Source organism: Globicephala melas, chromosome 13 (genome assembly GCF_963455315.2).
Source record: "Globicephala melas chromosome 13, mGloMel1.2, whole genome shotgun sequence".
NCBI lineage: Eukaryota > Metazoa > Chordata > Mammalia > Artiodactyla > Delphinidae > Globicephala > Globicephala melas.
The window spans coordinates 25,479,439-25,500,880 of NC_083326.1; the positions used below are offsets into that span (position 1 = coordinate 25,479,439).

General features: G+C 47.1%; 1 protein-coding gene across 1 annotated transcript in view; it reads right to left on the reverse strand.

The window, feature by feature from the left end:
- FBXO15 (F-box protein 15) overlaps positions 1-21,368 on the reverse strand; it is a 39,903-nt gene extending 18,535 nt beyond the window's left edge. Inside the window, exons 1-7 of the mRNA XM_060311033.1 lie at positions 21,241-21,368; positions 14,084-14,176; positions 9,940-10,044; positions 6,195-6,437; positions 5,418-5,627; positions 2,114-2,240; positions 854-936 (exon numbers count right to left, since the gene is read on the reverse strand). Coding sequence (XP_060167016.1) covers positions 854-936; positions 2,114-2,240; positions 5,418-5,627; positions 6,195-6,437; positions 9,940-10,044; positions 14,084-14,176; positions 21,241-21,368 — 989 coding nt within the window. The remainder of the gene's footprint in view (positions 1-853; positions 937-2,113; positions 2,241-5,417; positions 5,628-6,194; positions 6,438-9,939; positions 10,045-14,083; positions 14,177-21,240) is intronic.
- Positions 21,369-21,442: the final 74 nt, after the last annotated feature.

Below are 21,442 nucleotides of genomic sequence, written 5' to 3' on the forward strand. Positions count from 1 at the left end.
TCCCAATCACATTCAGTGCCACAGACGCAGAAGAATGGCCCCCCGTTCCTTCTACCAACTTCCATAGAAATGGGCAGAAGCGTGTGTTCCCTGCGCATCCCCAGACCACCATGACAGAACGTGGTTCTGAAATCCACCCGGGGCAGCAGCTCCGCTCTGCTCCGCAGTGGTCTCGGCATCCAGGGGGCTGAATGTGCAGCAGGAAAATGCACCCAACAACAGACCTACAGCTCAGGGACTCCCCCGGAAGAAGACCCAAAGCCACAGTGAACGAGCTTTCATTCAGTAAGAAACGCGTTACTATATAACGTAACAAACTCAGAAGCACTGGGGAGCATTTCACGTTAAAAAAAAAAAAAAAAAAAAAAAAGGCATATGGGAGTCTCAGGCCCAGGGGAAGGGTGAGAGGAGCAGTGAGCCGGAAAGCGTGTCCCCCACCTGATGGCCCGAAGTCCATTAACAGACACACTGTCCCAACCAAGCAAAAACACATCTGCAGGTCAGGCCAAGTGGGCCACAGGTCTGCCTGCCTTTCAAGACATGAAAATGCAAACTACTGCAGAGAACCTGCAGCACCTCAGTGCACTAGCATCTGGCAGTAATGAAGCTTCCCTGCCCTGTAAATCATACTCCACAAGGTGCGTCACCCTGAACCCAAGCAAATGAGGCAAACAGCTACTGATGGATAATCCAATGTTTCTAGCAACAGCTACATAATTTTGTCTGTTGGCTTCTGTCTAGTGACTAAAGACAGAATGTCTTTGTAGCTATTCTCAGGATATTAAGATGGTATCAACTCCGGATCCTTTATGCTGACTGTACAAAATTTAATACACCGCATACGAATACATACACAGCAGCCGAGCCTAACGTGCTCCTCTCCACAAGGTGATGGAAATGAAGATTTGCCATAACAAAAGCCAGTTCTTCCTCCCTCTGAAAAAGAATACATTTTTCAACTGAAATATTTTAATTTTTCATAAGGTCGTTGTGAAGATCGCAGCACATTCATCTTACAGATAGATGTGGTTTCTTACAATCTAAGATTCCTGCAGCGCCAATGCATTATCACTGTCTAATAAGACTTATCTGTCACATTGATAGCAGGACCACAATGCACCCAAATACACAGAGCATGCGGTACCGAAAGGATTAACACCCTAGTATTTATGAAACATCAAAGTGCTGTCTGACATATGATGCCTGTGGAAATACATTTTGTGAGTTCCAGGTTGTTTCAAAGTCTTTTCAAAGATAAAGAGAAGGCTGGTAAGAACTTCACAAGGTTAATCCCACACACACTCAGCAGCTGTGGCAGGACCTGTTTGACTTGGCAAACCCAGTGGGAGGGATTAGACTCCAAGTCCACTCGTCAGCAGGTCGGGCAGCAGGAGACAGGACAGGATGGCACAGGAGCCGACACCCGTTTCTCCCCGGGCACAGCTGCCCTGCCGGGGGAAGGTGACCCAGACGGCAGCCTGAAGCTGCCCTTCTCCAGTGGCCGATGGGACGATCGAGTCAACCAGAGTCCTGGCTTCCGCTCGGCCAACCCGGATGGACCAACTCAAGAGCCCAGAGCGAGCCAAGTGCTGCCTGGCCCCCAGTCACCTTGTACAGAGGGACTGAGGGAGAAAGACGACCCGACGGCAAGAGCGGGACGAGGGAAGAAAGGGTCGGGAGGCTGGCGTGGGGACCTGGGTTCTGCCTGGCCGTCGTGTACAGATGTGAGTGCTGTCCCCAGAGTCAACTTGGGAGCTGCCATCCTTACATGGCTCCAGGCGAGATGCATCTGCGGGCCCCAGGTTAAACGCACAGGAGACGCTCTGGCAGAGGAAGGGCGTGAAAGGAGCAGAAGGATGGAATGTGGACCAGCTGGAGGAGGAAGGGGAAAGTCCCAGGATGTTAAAGGGGTAACGTGAACCAAAGCACCCGGGCGGGAAGGGCTCGTGTGTCACAGGTGAGGGTAGAAAGGCAGACCCGCTGCAAAGGCGCAAGGGCCAGGCAGCGGGGAACATGAGGTCCGTAGGAGGGTGCAGTCGCTGAACATCTAAAGGACTTAACCCTTGACCCCATGCACGACGGAGCAAACATGGCAGGTACAGGCTGGGCTTACCTTCCAGAGCCCCACCACGAGGCCCGGGTGCAGGCAGAAGATCCGGATCAGCCTATCACAGCCAAGCATGGTGGACTCGGTTAAGTGACTCAGGTTGTACTTTGCAATTAAAGAATGCCACCGAGGTCTTTGAACATCATGCTAAAGAAAGGAGAGAGAGAAATGAGCTCTGGCTTCCCCCGTGTTGTCGATTCTCTGTGGCACGCCTAAAAAGACTGTTAAGAACATGCCAATCACGCACACATGGCTAATAAGGAGAAACAACTTGTATAAATAAAAGGCAAAATGGATAAGTCCAGATTTCTTACCGTCTATCTTATTCTCCCCACCCCCGCTCTTACTGTCAACTCTACGGCCCCGTCGGCAGTGAGCTGAAGAATCACACAGGTGAGGGAGAGGAAGAACTGGCTTCTATCCTCTTCCCCTCAAAACCCAGCACAACGCCACAATCAGCAATAGATTCTCAATGTATGGGATGCATAAGCAAAGATGAAATCCCTCAAATGACAATAAAGTAGGGGGTCTAGTAGGCTGCCTGAAAGCAGGTTAACCTTCTAAAGTTATTATCAAGAATAGCTCAGAGACAGTGAAAACTGTAGCGTCGGAAAATAAATTTAAACCAAAATCATGAGTGTTTTCATGAAGGAGATAGAGCATGAACTGGATATTAGAATTAGTGTCTAAGAGTAAGTAACTCAAATGTGTAAGAAAACACAACTCAGCTCTACTGTTCATGACACGTAAAATCAACAGAAGGAAGCATTCTATCTGCTCTATCACGGTAGGCGGAGATGTCTGTCATTCCCAGAGGCAATTCAGGAAACCCTGAGGGAGAGGCAATCTCAGTGGTCAATTAACACAGCTCAGCACCAGAGGAAAGTCTCCAAGGAGCTGGCGCCAAGGGTGCGCCTCCAGCACCTACGACACACGCCAGCAGGTGACAGGTATTCAACTGTTCGTTAAGCAGAAGTTCAAAGCCAAGGCATTCCGCCGTGCACTGTCTCAAAGCAGAGGGGGCTGTAAGCGTGGAAACCAGATGCCTGGCTGCCAGACCATCCTGGCCCCTCACTCAGAGAGCTTCTCGCGCTGAGAGCTACACTGGTCAGGGAGAGGCGTTCGGTGAGCGTGCGCGTGAGGGAGAACCTAAAAATATGCTCAGCACGGGAGAGCAGACTCGGGGGAAGCTGAACGCCAGGTTGGGAACCGGAGCTGAAACCTTAGCTTCAGCCCTACAGACTGCCTCAGCGTGACCTTCACCTGTGTCCAGGGAGACGGCCCCACCTTCGAGGGAGGGAAATGAAATGAGAGAACCTCCCCAGAGCGCACGGCGCAGCCACTGCTGTGACATCATCAGTGTGGCCACGAGGCGCCGGGGCTGGGAGAACAGCCCTCAATGTGCCCGAAGCCCACACCCTCAGACGCAAGGCTCCAGACCAGCTGGACGGACTCCACAGAGAACATGCTGGTCTCCCTTTGCCTTGGCCTCACAGGTCCGTCCTGGTGCAGAAACTAAGGCTGACGTCTACCCCACGTTTCTCAGAAGTTCGGGACGCAGGGCGTCACCTGCAGAATGGAAGACGCTGGCCACAGTGACAGCGTAAAGTGTCCGACCGGGAAGGCACATATGACAGGGACACACAAACTGCAAATTACATAGATAAGGCTTTCACTGTTTTAAAAAAAAAAGTCTCACGGAGGAAACAAGAAAGACCCAAATCAGAATCAGTGAGTCTCTCCTCTGCTGTCACACAGACGCGCAAAAGGACTTGTTTCCGCACAACGAAAGCATCTGCTCACAAACTTGCGATAAAAGTGTCAATCAAAAGAGATTCCTGAAAAACACTTTCAGGGTTTGTTCACCACTGTTTATCAAGTGCAGTCTGAAGTCCATTGAGTTTTAATGTATATAAATTAAATAAAATGAATTTTCCCAATGAATTTTGGCATTTCTGTCACTGTGCAGTATCTAGTATTCCTGACCTGGATGACAATTTCAGGAACACAGTATCTTTAACTGAGCTTTACAATTCAACACTATCCATTTATGAACGTTCATGATCATTTAATTGATGTCAACAATTCTGTCCTAATCCCTGGAAACAATATCTCATGATATCAAATAACATAGTGTTCAAACTAGTACAGAGGTTGCAGACTCATTCTCCAAATATAATTTCATGGTGCACAAAACCTAAAGACCGCATTAGAAAAATTCTGGGGTCCGTCATGATACCATATAGAATTTCAGAGATTTATGCAAATAAAGGTACCATTCAAATGTGTCTGTACGCAGGGGAACCAGGAAAGAAAGTGGTTCTTCTGTGGAGATGCAGACCCTAAAGCGAGATCTCAACACCTTCCATGGCAAGGGCTGGGAGAGAAGCCCGCGGTGGGGCTGCAGCTCACAAGGCGGTAAGAACAACGCCCACAGATGCCCTGCAAGGTCACAGGGGCCTGAAAGAGGGAAGGAGGCAGCCGGGGGCAGGAAACCAACACTGGAGAAGGAGAAGGCAGCTACCTTCGCGTTTCCATACATTTTATGTCAGGAGGTCAGGGTGCTATGTGTGCCACAGTCCAGCTTTTGGAAGAAAACGACTAGTGGTGAGAAAAGTGAGCATGAGAGAGTTCTTGGGAAAAGCAAAAGCCTGATAATGAGTATGAACCCAGGGCAAAGCCATCTCATGACAGAATAATAATAAGTACTCAGTAAGCATCAGCAATACGACACACACGCATCTGATTTATGCATTTGATGATGAAATGTTTCGCTCTTCTTCACAGCAGCCACGCATGCTGAACCCTACATCACGACTGTCATCACCCCATTTTACAGACGAGAAAAGAGAGGCACAGAAAAGTCACCTGCACAAGACTGCAAATCTAGCCAAGTTCAACACAGAAGTACATAAAAAAAAATTAATGACTTTACGATCTAGTGTTTAAACTATGATTACTGTATCCCTTACTAAAGAAAAAAAATATAATAGCTTTATATATCTTTGTGTTAACATGGTTAAAACTAAAAACTTCCAAAGGCCGGCCATCTGTCATCCGGGAAATTATTATGAGAATATCATTCCCTAAGTTATAGATAACCAAGGTATGAGGAGCCTAAGCTCAGGCTTAGTCATCAGTGTGAGAAACCCCTGCTTTTCCGATATGACAGTGATCCAGAATGAAGGGAAGGCTTTAAGATGCAATCAAGGTATATACACCACTGGTATTTTTTAATGACAAAAGGAAGGCCAACTGGCACTTACATATACGAAGTCCTCACCCAGAGGTTCTGCTGATTAGTACTTACCCGTTTTTCATGGGGGTTTGAGACCGGTTCAGAAACACTGGCGTCACCCCACACAAATCTAAGGTCGACAGTGTGACAAGACGTGGCCAGTCTTTGCCATACCACATGGCCGTGACTGATGAATCATTGAAGGAAAGATCAACGTGCTCCAGGATGTGTTCTTTTCCACTATTTTCTTTCAATATAATTACCCAACCTAAACCAGATATTCTGAAGAAAGAAAAGCAAACAAAAATGTCTGCCTAGCAGTAAAAAAAACACAAAAAACAAAAGAACTGCAGTCTACCACATGTCAACTCTAAAGCACCTGGTACCCTAAAGGCCAAAGCCAAAGTTCCTAGAACACGCTCGACATAAATTTTCAAGTCACAACAGTTCTCTCTTAGGACTTATCTCCTCACCTAACAAACACTCACGGAACAGCTGCTCTGTTCCAGGAACTGGTGATACACAGATAAAGAACACGAAGGGCTCTGCCCATGGAGGGATGCCTTGAATGAATCTCCTGCTTTACTACAGCTGACGACCAGGCTGCTTCTGCTTTTCATAAAACCTCTGATCCAAATATACGAATAGGAAAATACTATGTATTTTATAGATACACAAAAGCACAAAATATCCAACAGTCCCTCACAATACAAACCACACATCGGTCCCACATACACAATACTTGGAACTTACACCACCCTTCTTCTTTAAGGTGATGGTGCATCTCAGTGTTTAACGGCCCTCTCGCGACCACCACACGCCCACCCCCAAGAAGCCACGCCTGCCTACCTGAGGGCCTCTTTGGTCTTAACTGGGAGGCCTGTGCAAGGGTGGAGAGGTTTGAGAACCCGAGCTAGAGCTGCTTTTACAGACGCTATTTGTTTTGTAATATATTCTTTCTTCCAATATCCAGCTTCTTTATCCCCAGCTGACAGTGAGTTCATAGACACGGCTGTCTTCTCTACTGAATTAACTTTCCAATTAGATCGTTTAGGTGAAAAGGCAGTTGAGTAGATTCTGATCCAAATAAAGCTGGGGGAAGAGAGGAAATATGTTAACTGTCTAAGAGACACTGTAATGCACTTGTAATTGGAATGTATTAAATTAGAGACATGCAATCATTTTTAAATAGTCTATTTCCATGAACAAGTCAAGCTGAACACTTACAGTTGTTCATATGTTAAACTGAACTGTAGTGTGAGGTAGGCGTTTTAGATTCACCAACCCTAGAAACACATACTAACAGGAAAAGCTTGCTTCCCAGGGCTGAGTTACAGTGAGTGATCTCATATTATTTGGTACCATCCCTAATAAGAACTGCCATCTTACACCAGTAATTGAAGAGAAGATCAATTATAGAAAAAAGCAGGAAGTGTATACAATATGATTCCCTATCTTAAATGCATAAATGTTTCTGAAAAGAGCAGAAAGGAGTTTTAGATAGATAGACACAGATATATACACACACAGAGACATGTCAACAGTAACTGACATGTTTGTAATTGTATGTTCTTTTTCCTTTCTATATTTTAATTTTTCAACAGTGAACATGGACTGCTTGCACAAAGAGGAAAGAAATAAAGATGATTAATGACAACTAACAGTGACAGTTCACGTTTTTGAGCACCAGGTGTTGAGCGCTGCTTCAGCACTTCGTATGCATTAACTCACTTCATCCCCCCAGCAAACCCATGAAGCTGCAACTACTACTGTCCCCACCGAACCGATGATGTGACTGAGGCCCAGATGCAAAGTGCCCTAGGCCAGATCTGTACGTAAGTGACAGAACTGCCACTGAATCCACGCAGCCTCAACCCCTGAATGTCACTGCCGCTTCAACAGCGCAAAGAAATGGGTTCAAACAACTGTATCCACATTCAGAGAGCCAGTCAGCCACAACGCTGGAATTCGACTCCACACCCTTGGTTGGTTACAGTAACCATCCTAACACTCCTGTGATGAACCATTTTCACACACATTATCTCACTTAATTCACGGTCAGGGGAGCCTCAAGAGAATGAAAACGTCTTACGGAATTAAAATATTACATATATTGTTCCCCTTGATTCTTTATAAAACACAAAGTTCAAGTTTAGGATGCTTCTGACAGTCCCCAACCCCAAATACATTCATTTCTTGATCACAAAATGCTCCACCTTGTTAAAAAGCTAAAGCAGATCTGAGGACAAGAGCATATTTGTCTAATCTGACTATCAGTCAAGCACAGAAGAACTTCCGTCAGGTTGTTCAGGACATAGGGCCAGTTTAATGTTTTGATAAACAGTGTTTCCCAGAGGGCTGGAAAATAACCCCCCACGTGACGATCCAGATCCAGCCCGATGTAGGCCTCCCTGTTACCCCACGCAGAGACTGCTGCTCAGGCCAAGGGCTGCCCTACGCAGGGCAGGGAGGCAGCGCCACCGAAACGGCAGGGCGCCAGGGAGACCCCACCCTTGCAGCGGGTCTCCGGAAAGTCAGCAGTGTAATCGGCTACAGCAGGGCTCCTGTCCTCTCCTCAGACAATGCTTAGAAAGTACCACAAACTTTCCAGAAACATTCATCGTTTACCTATCCAGTTGTTAATACATCCTTTTATGAAGTCTGGCTATGAAAGCACACTCTTAAAAATACAATTCAGGGACTTCCTGGTGGCGCAGTGGTTAAGAATCTGCTTGCCAATGCAGGGGACACGGGTTTGAGCCCTGGTCTGGGAATCCCACAGGCCACAGAGCAACTAAACCCGTGTGCCACAACTACTGAGCCTGCGCTCTAGAGCCTGTGCTCCGCAACAGAAGCCACCACTATAAGAAGCCCACGCACAGCAACGAAGAGTAGCCCCGGCTCTCCACAACTAGAGAAAGCCCACGCGCAGCAATGAAGACTGAACGCAGCCAAAAATAAATAAAATAAAGAAATTTGTAAGAAAATACAATTCAACTGACACAATTAAGATTCTCCTGCAAAAAAGGAAACAAACCTTATGAAGGCTAACTTCCTAAGAAGTTCAGCTTTTCAGAGGACAGCTACTTCCAAGAAAGTGGGATGGGCAAGTATGCAGAGACTCTCACTAGAGCTGAGCCCACGCATGCGCTGAGAGGCCCGGTGCCCGCCCCGTGTGGGTCTTGGATAGAGGCGCTAGAGACTAAGAAACTTATAATTTATTAGTTTATCTAAATAGTCTGAGTTCTATCCTTGAGTAAGGTAAGAACCTGCAAAAAAGCTACAGTTTTCAACATTTAGTTGACCCCTTCCTTGAAAAATGCCTCACTGCACTTTGCTTTAGTGAATGTCTTCATCTCTTACTAAGGGTCTTTAAGAAAGAGACACACAAAACTTGCCCTACATTCATTCTAGAACTATTTCAGGAATTGACACTGCGTGTATACTGACACAGACGTGTATTCTCTAATACAGGAAATATCTTTTTAAATTAAGAGATAAGAAAATCGCCCTGCCCAACCAGAGAATAATACGTGTCCCCTTCTTATTATGAGAACTTGGCTGTTTGTTAGTACAACCTGGAGAAATTTTAAACAGATTCTAGAACACAGAGTTAAAATCTGCAGAAATGTACATCCCGGGGATCCAAATATTTTTTTGAACTCTCCCAGCTTTTCTAATGCAGCCACTCCATGGACCGGCATCTGAGAACCACTGTAGAGATGTTTCCTGCTCACTGCGTTTCAACATTCAACAATATCACAGCCCTCCATCTGTTACTCTCCGTTTCCTCGCCCTATTAAACCACCAGTGAAATCTGCATTCCCCCTTATCTTGCTCTTTTCCCTGGTTGATACGGGGGTTCCATGTGGGATCAGTACCTGTCTGATCTTTTGATGTTCAAGGACAGAGTGACCTCAAAGCCAAGACACCACAAACCTCACCAGAAGTTTGCAGGATTCCACCCTCTCGCTCCCAAGATAAACTTCTGAGCTGCAGACAAAGATCATAGCGACAAAACAAAAGAAGGGGTTTCATCCCTCTTTTCATAGATCTCCGCTAGCCCAGGGATGCTCCACTGGCCTCCTGCTTCCAGGGCAAAGGCTCCCTGAGCGCATGTTCTCTCCTATCCCGCCTGCTTTACGCTTCCCCACCAAGCAAGTTCCATGGCTGGCCAGTTTCGGTTCTCCCCACACATACCTAAGGAAGCCCCTTCCTTGTCTTTCTTTAGGGTCTGCTCTGCAAGGCCCAGGCTGGGGTTAGGCAGGGGCAGGCTCCACACTGCTGCTGCAGACTGTGTGGGTAAGTCTGCCTGCCTCGGGGACAGCAAACCCTCCCGGACAGCAGACCAAAAGCCACTTTCTCCAACAGTTACACCAGCAACAAGCTTCACCTTTTTCAGTTCATGCAAAGAGATGCAGGGAAATGCAAGCCTTTGAAAATATCACACATTAGACATATTTCTACTCATGTATAAAACTACTCTTGAAATTCTTTTAAATTCTAAAAAATGGTTTAAAAGCTCCTACTAGTTTTCACGACTTCCATCAAAACACCATCAAACACGACAGAGAGATTTGGTTTTTCTCCTTACTTGTCATTGGCCAGGTGATAAAAGCGCCTGTTCACACATCCGGCGCGCAGCAGGGCCACCGCATCCAAGTAGGACAAGATCTTCAGCAGGATTTCTGAAGGCAAACTGAGAGAGGGAGGAATCAGAGAAACATCCAGAAAACAACTGGCCGTGCATCTCCAAATGGAAGGCAACAAACAGATGCTTCCTGCACAAGAGGCACACTGCACCCTCGTCTTCAATCATTTCTCGACTGATACGCTCTGCTTGTTACAATTCTCATGACTTAAACCAACGCAGAGACCCAAGGGTACAAACAGCTAATTTCCTTGGTATTTTTAATCAGGTTTTCACACTGGAAATGGAAATGAAAGACAGAGGACGCACTCGTGGCTACAGGCAGACCTCAGATATTACTGCAGGTGGGTTTGGCTCTAGACCCACCACAATAAAGCGAGTCACAGGAATTTTTTGATTTCCTGGTGCATATAAAAAGTTATGCTTACACCATACTATAGTCTATTAAGTGTGCATAGCATTATGCCTAAGAAAACAATGTACGTACTTTATTAAAAAAATACTTTATTGCTAAAAAATCCTAACCATCACCTGAGTTTTCAGTGAATCGTAGCAGTAACATCAAAGATCACTGATCACAGATTGCCGTAATATAGTGATAATAAAAAAAGTTGGAAATATTGTGAGAATTACCAAAATGTGACACAGAGACAAGAGGTGAGCACATGCTGTCAGAAACTGGTGCTGACAGACATGCTGACACAGGGTGGCCACAAACCAGCTGGTAAAAAACGCAGTATCTGCAGAGCACGATCAAGTGAAGCGCAGTGAAACGAGGTCTGCCCGTATTAATAAGAAAAACACAACCACCCCCGCTTCCAAAACACACGAGCGGAATAGGATACGTCAGCTTGTTCTCCCCCAGCCCAGGCGACACCCGCACCCTCCTCCTGCAAGACCTCACCCCTGTGATGCTTCCTCTGGGGCTTCAAGGAGACGCCAGGCCCCGGAAAGTTCTCTGAAGTGTCCTTTTCATTTCATTCATCTGCCCAAATAAATAGGATCTTGAGATGCATCCTTAATCTCCCATCTATTTCTATGATCTTAGAATTTTACAAAACACTGTAAGAATCTGAAACGCCTAGAAAGCATGACTGGTGTTAGAAGTCAGGAATGGGCACTTTTGAACCTCAGGCGAAAGGAAAAATGAAAAAACAGCTACAGGAGATTGTACTCGGTGGCGGGGGGAACGGGAGAGACAAAGGGACAGAGGAAGGCGAGGGGCAGGACAGGCAAAGAAAACCTCCCCGAGAAAATGTGACTTGTGCATGCTCGTTCTCAGGGTGTGGGAATTCACGGTCCACACTGAGGACCCTCTGCAATCCCCACTCACGCTGTCCTTGCTCCCTGTTCCCACAGAGAAAGCCCAAGCCCTGCGGAGCCGCGTGCGGACCCACGCTCAGGTGCCCAGGCCCGTGTGTGTCCAGGGACCCAGCCCTTCCAGCCCTGCCTCCCCTCCGGCCGCTGCTCTTCCCCAACATCCGTATCAGCCTCCGAAAACCCTCCCCCGAAAGTGCACCGAGACAGTGCTCTCCTCGTCCCCCATCTCCTCTCGCTGCCAAGCTTCTGTCCACACCTGCTGCCTCCACCACCCTGCCTCCCACTTCCTTTTGGCTTTCTACATTCGGTGTGAAATATACACACACTACATGCGAAATAAAGTGCAGCCCATTGCCCGCCACCGGCCTGGAACAGCTGCAGAGGTGGCCCCGCGCCCAGCACCGCTGAACCAGCCACCCCTGTTCTAGCAGCCAGCCCCTCTCCCAGGTCACACGCCACCCCCCTCCCTTTCTGGGGCCTCGCTGGTCTTTCCTGCTCCCCGGTGGTTCAAAACATCCCGGGCCTTCTGAGCTCAGCCCTGAGGCCCCTCCACTGCCACCTCCACACTCTCCCCGGCGCCACCGGCATCCTCGCTGCCTGTGTCCAGTGCCCAGCTGTCATTCTGCCTCCCACCCCCAGCACTCTCCAACCCCACAGGCAGCACCTCCACGGACACACCGCTCAAGCCAACAGTCTGGGATTCCCGCCTCAGGTCTGTTTCCCCAAACACCCACATCTGGTTCATAAACGAGTCATGTCACTTATGCCCCAAATGTACCTCAACTTGGCCAGTGTCTCTCTATCTCCCCTCCTCTTAGACAAGGGAGACAGGTAAACAAGTAAACAAGGTAATGTGAGAAATCAAATGGCATCACACCTCCGTGCTTAAAATCCCACATCATGGACTTCCCTGGTGGTGCGGTGGTTAAGAAGCCACCTGCCAGTGCAGGGGACACGGGATCGAGCCCTGGTCCGGGAAGATCCCGGATCCCACATGCCGTGGAGCAACTAAGCCCATGAGCCATGACTACTGAGCCTGCGCTCCAGAGCCCTCGAGACGCAACTACTGAGCCCGAGCACCGCAACTACTTGAGCCCACGTGCCTAGAGCCCGTGCTCTGCAACAAGAGAAGCCACCGCAATGAGAAGCCCGTGCACCTCAACAAAGAGTAGCCCCTGCTCGCCACAACTAGAGAAAGCCCGTGCACAGCAACGAAGACCCAACGCAGCCAAAAATAAGATAAATAAAAGAATAAATTTATTTAAAAAATCCCACACCGTGAATAAGGTCCAGACTCCTCCCCATGGCCTCTGGGCCCCTCCCCCTTGCCCACCGACCCTGCTCCTGCAGCAGGTCCAGGCCCCCTCTCTGCCCACCTGGCTTCCCCTCTAGATGCTCTTCTCCAAGCCCTCTCATCTCAGTTTTCAGTTCTCAGCTTAAATGTCAGCTCCTCAGCAAAGTCTTTCCTGACCATCCTAGCCCACTAATCTGGATTATGGAGTCCATTTGTTTTCTTGATAGCACATACCCCAATTTATAATCCACTCCTTGTTTTAATCTGTGTTCCCCCCACAAGACCGTAAGCCTCATGAGAACACGTGTGAGCGGCTCGCCACCTGCATTCTCCTCCAGGCATAGCACCTGGTACAGAGAAGGTCCTCGGATACTGATTAGAGGGACCAGCTGGATGCGTATCTGTCCTACTTGTCCTATCAGGTTATCATATGACAGATTCTATTCCCAGAGTATACAAAGTTTAAATCAATGTCCTTAATTAAATCTTTCTTTTTTGTCCTTCTCTTTCTTTTCAAAATCAGAGTGAAAGTATGTACACTGTTAGCTGAGCTAGTTATGACATGGTATTAAAAGCCCAAAACCTGAAGTCAGGCAATTTACGTTGGAAGTGCGTAGACCAGGTGCACCCCCCGCCCTGCGCCGTGAGACGCTGCAGCAGCGCCAGGCTTCCAGGGCTGCACACAACACTGAGCGCACAGCTGGTGCTCCAGCAACGTCGGCACGGTACGGATCCACAGCATTTCAGCTTCAATCTCAAATGATACATTTTTTAAAAAGTTTCTACAGATCTTGCTGCTGAGGGTCACAGTACAGAACCTGCCGTGGCAAAAGAGGCTCCCAAAATCCTGAAAGCTAAAGAAGTCAGAGATCTCGTAAGCTTTCAGAAGAACACACTTTAATCTTCTTTCTCGTTTTTCAAGGGTCTTTATCAAATGGGAAGTGAATAATTCTGAAGAACCTTTTTTAAAAAGGAAAACTAAATTTACTTGTCACTTTTAGAAGTTTAGCTTCATGAAACTAGTCTAATAATGACAGGCTGATGACTCATAATCATCCTCTCCGTGTTGTGCATTCTTCCGACACAGTTCTATTCTTAGAGAGCTCAAAAGAGCAACCCCATGGGCTTCCCTGGTGGCGCAGTGGTTGAGAGTCTGCCTGCCAATGCAGGGGACACGGGTTCGAGCCCTGGTCTGGGAAGATCCCACATGCCGCGGTGCAACTAGCCCCGTGAGCCACAATTACTGAGCCTGCGCGTCTGGAGCCTGTGCTCCACAACAAGAGAGGCCGCAATAGTGAGAGGCCCGCGCACCGCGATGAAGAGTGGCCCCCGCTTGCTGCAACTAGAGAAAGCCCTGGCACAAAAACGAAGGCCCAACACAGCCATAAATAAAAAATAAAATAAAATAAAATAAAAAGAGCAACCCGGTATATGCAGCCCCCCCCAGAGCAGCAGACCACCTCCGCTCCTTACCCGTCCAGAGACACAGAGCAGCCGGTGCAGGATTTCCCGCAGAGCTCATCCAGCCGGGCACGGTGACCCAGAGAGGCGCAGCCCGCGACCAGCCTGACACCTCACCCGGTTCTGAAAACAAACATGGAAAATACAAAGTATAAAGGCGCCTGTCCATTCCCCTCTACAAAACATAAAGGATTCATAAACTCCAAAGACTACTCACTATGAAACTTCATCTACAACAAGGGAGGGAGGGAGGGAGGGCGGGCAGCAGGGAGGATGGTGAGACATTCAGCATCCTGAGTAAACCTGAAAACTGGACTCACTCTGACTGACGTGTTTTATTATAGGCTGTCAGCATATCAAAGAGCTGCTATAAAGTGTACTGAATGGAAATAAAAAGGGAATAGATAAAATGCATCAGCTGTCCAGTTCCAATAACACAACAGAAACCTAATAAAGATAACATCCACAGAGTAAAAAAATGTAAATTTGTGAACCAGAGCTGCCACCAGTCTCCGAGTTTGCCGACCTTTGAGGAATAACGGCTGGTTCCAGCTCTGGCAGTCACAGCCACAGGAGGACCACATACTCATCCTCAAACTCGCTTACCCTTTACATCTCACATTCAATGGAACACGTTTTAATTGGCATTCTTTTTATTTCAGTGGTAAATAATAAACGTAAAATAATAGTGAATCTTATAGTCAATGGCTTTTAAGACTTAATGAGATCTAATATTTTATGCAGTTAGTCCTTTTCAGAACCTCCCAAAATAAATTTTTATTAAAATCAGTCCTCAAGACCAGCAGTACTCAACAGCAGCTGGGCAGGGATCTGAAATGCCCAGAAAGTCACCAAGCTCAGTTTCCCACTTCTAGGCAGCAGTGCACAGAGAGCGCTCCTGGTGGGCACACGACTTCTCCTGGGAAGATCTGGAAGCTTCCTTTTTACCCCCTCCCCAATACACACACCGATAACTGCCCCACCTCCCGGCCAGCATGCTATTTCAGAAGTGACTAAAATCTAGAGTGTGTGTATCTGTATGCTTAGTTCGCCAGCGCTACGGCTCTGAGGATGTCCTTTGTTCACCAAGGGTTTTACCACTCCCCCACCCCATTTTTCCCACCAAGATGACTTCCTGGATATATTTAGACTATCACTCAAAAAGGATATGGGCAATGATTGGGGGCAAAAGGAGGGGGGCCTAAGAACTTGGAAGTAAGGGCAACAGTCTCTCTGGAAGTGGAAGAATGAAATCCACACAGACAGATCTGAACAGAGGGTGGCCCTCAACCCCAAGCATAACCTGCTCTTAGGAGGCACGGGGAGTGTATCACCCATGGACTCGGAGTAGCCTGGTGCCTGCCACGGAGATGGACACGCCAAGATGTACGCGTCAGCAAGCGCTCAAGTCGCCTGACGATGCCCCAGGTGATTCTGACCAGCGAGAGGATGAGCTTCTCTTCCCTTAACAGATTTTTCTCTTCAGAAACAAGCATAATGGCTGGCACACAGTAAGCCCTCAATAAACATGAGATATCCTCTGCACGCTGCCACCTCAACCCAGGAGAGGCTGAAAACGGGAAACCATTCCAGATCCTGCTGCTCCCCACGCCTCTCCATCCCAGCTTCAGCAAAAGGCACTCAGGCGCTCTTCATCTTATCTGACTTCCTAGCCAGATGCAGAGCAGTAGGGAAAGGGCAAGGAGAAATGCTAATCTGGAGAGCTTTGCAACGCCCTCTCTCCCTTTGACCAGAGAACTCCACCTGTGCTGTAATTTTATACTTCTGTTGTTTCAGCAAACATTTCCACAGTAGAAAAGCTTTAAGTCCACTGCCCTGGCTCTAACAGTAATCAGAGGTAAACTACAATTTCCTAATCGTATTAATTTCCTAGGGCTGCCTTAACAAAGTACCTTAAACTAGGTGGCTTATTGTCTCACAGACCTAGGGGCCAAATGCCCAAAATCAAGGTGCTGGGAGGGCCATGCTCCCTCCCAAGACTATGGGACAGAATCCTTCCTTGCCTCTTCCAGCTTCTGATGGTTGCTGACAATCCTTGGTGTTTCTTAGCTCATGGCAGCTAAGCTAACTAACTCCAATCTCTGCTCTCTCCTTACAAAGCCATCTTCCCTCTTTGTGTGTGTGTCTTCCTATAGAACAGCAGTCACATTCAATTTAGGACCCACCCTAATCCAGCATGACCTCATCTTAACTAATTACATCTGCAGAGACCCTATTTCCAAATAAAGTCACATCCTGAGGTTCTGGGTGGACATGAATTTGCGGGGGGAGATGGGGGCACTATTCAACGTGATACACAATTTTTTTAAGTATTTTTAAATGATTTAAAAGCATTCCTTATTTTAAGTGGTTAACTAATCCTGCAAACTCTATATGACCTGTGTTACAGATTCAACGAAAATATCTGCAGGAGACAAAGGTTTCTGACACTTAGGCTTTAAACAAAAGGAATTCTTTTACCTGTCCATCAAATAATAACAATATCTACCCAGAGTCCCCAGGTGGTGACCCTTAGACCACTACAAGTGTGAAGGGTCGTGCCAAGAAGTCTAAGAGTCTAGACACACACTGATGAAGACTGATGAAGGACTCTCCCTGATACACTATTTTTTAACTTAAATGAACACTGCTGTGGTTGATCAAATATAAATTTGTCTAGAAGCATCAGTAAATTGATAACAGCTTTTTACCATTATGTATTTCCTCAATCAAAAGATGCAAAAAAAAAATCAAAACTATTACCCTAAACCTTTCCAAGGGAACTGAAAAAAAGTAAATCAATACAATCTATTGATCAGTTTCAATCTAGCAAGTTAGCAAAGACCAAATAAATGATAAGGACAAGGGCAGCTCCGCTGCAGACAAACAGGCATTCTCCTTCACTGCTGGGACCACAGATTGGTGCAAACACTATGGACAGTCAAGTCCTTAAAAGGCACAGGTTTTTTTAAGCCAAGAATCTCACATCTAGAAATACAACCCAAGGCAAAAAAACGAGCCCAAAGACTTCACTCAGGAATGTCCATCTCAAAGCTGTCTGCACCTGGAAAAGTACCAGAAACTGTATAGACATCAGTTAAACCCCACGACCTCTGTAAAGTGAGCCACGTTCAGCCAATAAAAAGGGACAGTTTCAATACAGGTGGAAGTGTTTGCACAAAAACAAGTTCGTGACATCTCCCAGATGTCTGCACGGCCAGCTAGCTCCCTCACCTCCTGGATACAGGCCGCCATTCAAATGTCACTGTCTCCCTGAGATCTTCTAGCCATGCTCTCTAAAAACTCCAATCCATATCCGGCGCACGTGCACGCGCGCACACACACACACAATGCCCCCCCAGCACCTACCGCCATCCGACACCACTCATTTTGCTTGTCTACCTTGTTTGCTGTCATTGGGTTGTAAGCACCATGCTGGCAGGTCTTTTGCACGAGTTTTGTTCCCTGCTGATTCCTCAAAACCCACAACATGCCCAGCATGCAGAAGGCATTCGATAAATATCTGCTAAATTAATAACATCAACTGAAAAAGGCTACATCAGTATGTACTACATAATCTTATTTTTGTATTTCTCTCTTAAGGGAAAATGTAAACACATACATACAAAGAAAAGCGATCTTCGAGGGAAGATAACAAGGTATTAACCGGTAATACATCCGATTCACAAGATTATGGAATTACAGGTGGTAGTTTTTAAACGGGGGCTGGAAGATTGAAGGGACAGAACACCATGTACTTTCTAATGTTTCTTAATATACTGAAAATGTAATGAATTGTGGGGGTTTTGTTGCTTTAAAACTGAGAGCCCATATACAAGAAAGTTTGGGAGCACAGTTTCACAGCACCATCCTTTAGGCTGGAGCCGTGGTTTTCAAAGGCCTACACAGCATTCTGGGTACCAGGCCCCCCGAAATCTTGGAGCACAGCCTGCAGAAAGCACAAAACTTCTTTGAGGTCTCTTATTTAATATTAAAAGTTAATGCAAATATTGCATTCTACTGGATATCTTATCAGTGTTTGTCTTATCATAAAAATGTGTTATATGACTCACCAGTTATTTAACATTTTCCCCCAAAGCTGTTACATTAATTTTCCATGTCAGGAAGGCGCCCCCTGCCCACTGGCTCCTATCTGTTCGAAAAGTACAGCCTATTTATTGCTGTTTTGTTTTTCCGTAATTAAAATAGATCTCCTGAGTCCCTCCTTTCTAGAGCAGAAGACTAAGTCTCTAACGAGGCAGCCAACACTGACTTCTTCAAGGTCCCAAGCTAGAGGTCAAGAGCCCCAGGGCCCTCTCCTCCTGACTGTCCGCCAGAGCTCCTTCCACCGTGTTACTATAGTTACTATACATCTTATCAGTATGGATTCTGGTACCATTGAAAGCACATCTCCATTTCTCCATAAAATAAACTAACTGCACATTTTTAGGGGCCACACAATTAACAGTCAGTAAGTTCCATGCATGTGCTCATGGAGCTTGATCCCTAGCAGGGCCCTGTGGGACTCCTGGACACAAAGCCTTTCTGTGCCCCCCATTTCTTTGATTATAGGAAATAGCCTTCATCCAGCCTCCTTGACCTTCCCTGAGTTCCAACCGGCAGATTCAAACAGTTGCTAACTAGGGAAGGGAGGGGATACAAGAAAAGCAAGAAAAAGTCAAGGAAAACAATAGTTCAGCCTTGGGGCAAGGTCCTGGTGCCCCATCAATGGGTACACACATCTTTGAGCTGTTCTGCAGATGCTAAAACGTCCTCCAGGTGGGAGAAGTCAACCATTAACGAAGGCATGCTGCCCACAAGTACCCACCGAGACACCAGACCAGTTGGAACCAGGATGATGATGTCGACTCCCACTTACCTCACCACCAACCAATCAGAACAATGTCCACAAGCTGATTACGCCCTCTTTAAACCATTACTATAAAACTTCTCACTACCCTCTGGAAGGGGGTCACAGTTTTCGGAGGCGCTAGCCCCCTGTGCTCCCTCTTCGCCTGGCAAAGAAATAAAGCCACTTTTTTTCTTTCCTCCTAAATTCTGTCTCTGTATTTCTACTCGGCACCGGTGTATAGAAGCCAAGATTTTGGCAACAAGCTCTGTACGTCTACAAAGTTAAGTACACATTTAGCTGATATAATTAGTAAGATGACATTTAGTTTAAAACCGCCTTTTTTCAAGTGACAAACTTTACCTGATTGCTTTGAATTAAGTTTGGTATTTTAAAAACCTACTTTCTGGGCCTGATTTTTAATATCTGACAAATCAAAGAAATTAGACCAAGTAGAAATTAAGCCAACTTGATATGCTTTCTGCTATATTTCTTACAGTTTAAGGTATTTATTTATACAAATTCACATTTTGGGTTAAAAAGGTTGACACATATCACACATTTTGTGTGATTCCTTGTTAAAAACTAATTCTTCTGCACCGAGACATTAAAAATAACCACCTACGTAGACCATAATCATTCTTAGGAGCTGACTTTTCTTTACCAAAAAGAACTTACATCTCACCAAATCACAGGTTGAGGTGCAGACTCCCAAGCCAGGCATAATTACAGGCATTCTAATTACATCATTTCAACAAAAAGTTCACTCAACTTTCAAAGTAATAAAAGATTCATCATATAACAGTCATTTCGCTTCCACTAAAAGCACATTATATATAAAGACTACTTTTAGTAATAGTGGCAAATTAATGTAAAGTTCAAGCTTCCTATTTTAAATTCCTGTCTTTCTCTCCTACATAACAGAAATTTTGCAGGCATTGTCACCATTTTGTCAAGAGGCTTGTGATATGTCTAGCATTACAGCTATTTTCAAGAACCAACTATTACCGTAATACCAAGGGAGAGGGCCCTGCTTCTGAAACCAGTGTAAGTAGGGTTAGCGGATCCCAGGATGGACAGAGGACACAGTCCTGGAGATTCAGGGGAAAAAATATACCTTAATTAGTTGAGCTGGTAAGTAACAGAATACTTTTCTATGCTTAAACATAGGCATCTGGTTTCCTAGAAGGCATATTATGCCTGACTGTTTATATCTATAAATGGAGAATACCTACAAGGAAAAAGATAGTCCTCAACAATGCAAATAGTCCTTAGCATTATCCCTCCACTTGGTAATCTAACTGGGATGATGCGTGCAGAGCTGGGACCAGCTCACGATAAAAGAAAGAGGGGTTTAACAAGGCATCACGACAGCACGTGGATATTTCTGACAAACTGGATCACTCGCTTTGAGAAGTGAGCCATTATCCTTGGAGTTAAGCTGAAGTTCCTTTTGGAAAGCAGCTGCCGGCTCCCACTACCCGCTCCTCCCCCAGCTCACTCCTCGAAATTGCCTTCTCTCACTGTGGAAGAGGACCACCCTTCAGGCCCATGGTACCCCAAGAGAAATGGAACCGAGACGAGCCTCCAGACACCAAAACAAAGAACACCCCACGCCCCCGCGCTTGGGCATGAAGACGGCATTAGAGGATTAGAGGTTGAGCACCAAGAGGTAACTGTCTAGAAGGCATCCCTCCAGGTTTGCTTAGAAACTCAGACCAGGCCTTGACGTCGGAGGTGCAGCTCCCAGACCAACCTGCCTAACAGAGTTACCTGGTTAGGGGTTGAGTCCTCCGTTCGTGAACTGGGAGCGGGAGAGAAAACCGATAATGTTTGATAAGAAGAATCTACTTCTCTAAGTTATAAAGTCATAAAAAACACAAAAGGTGACTCCCGGTCCTAGAATTAGGAAGCAACTTTGGGAACGCGTTCTGGAGGGGACCCTGCCAGCGAGCCGCGGGTGGAGCGCGGAGTTGCGCACCAGCCCCCGCAGGTGAGCGCGTTCACGCGGCGGTTCACCGCGAGGGCTGCTCAGGGTCGCGGGGCTCGCACGCCGCCGTTCCCCGCAGGGCCCACTAACCGAACGAACTGAGGAAAGAATACTCCCGGGAAGCTCCTCTACTTGTATCGTGACTTGGGGTAACCCCACGCTTCCAAGTTTTAGAGACTTCCTCCCGCCGTCCTTCCAGACCTTTCCCGCGCTAAAAGGAGCGGCGAGCGACCCGCCACGGCGGAACCAACGAAAATAAAGGGAAAGGGAGGCGGGGGAGTGAGGGGCTTTCCTCGCAGGGGCTCCCCGGGCGCGCGCCCCCCGAGTCACCTGAACCCCGAGCCCCCGGCTGCCTTCCCCGCTCTCCCGCGGGCCGAGCCGTCGCCGCCGAGTGGCGGGGTCCGCGCCATGAGGCCGCGCCAGGGCGGTTGCAGTTGCCGGCCGCGTCCGGTCGCCATGGAGACCCAGCGCATATGCTGCTCGGCACGCTCCTCCTTCCGGCCGTCGCACCGCCCCTGGCCACGCCCACCCT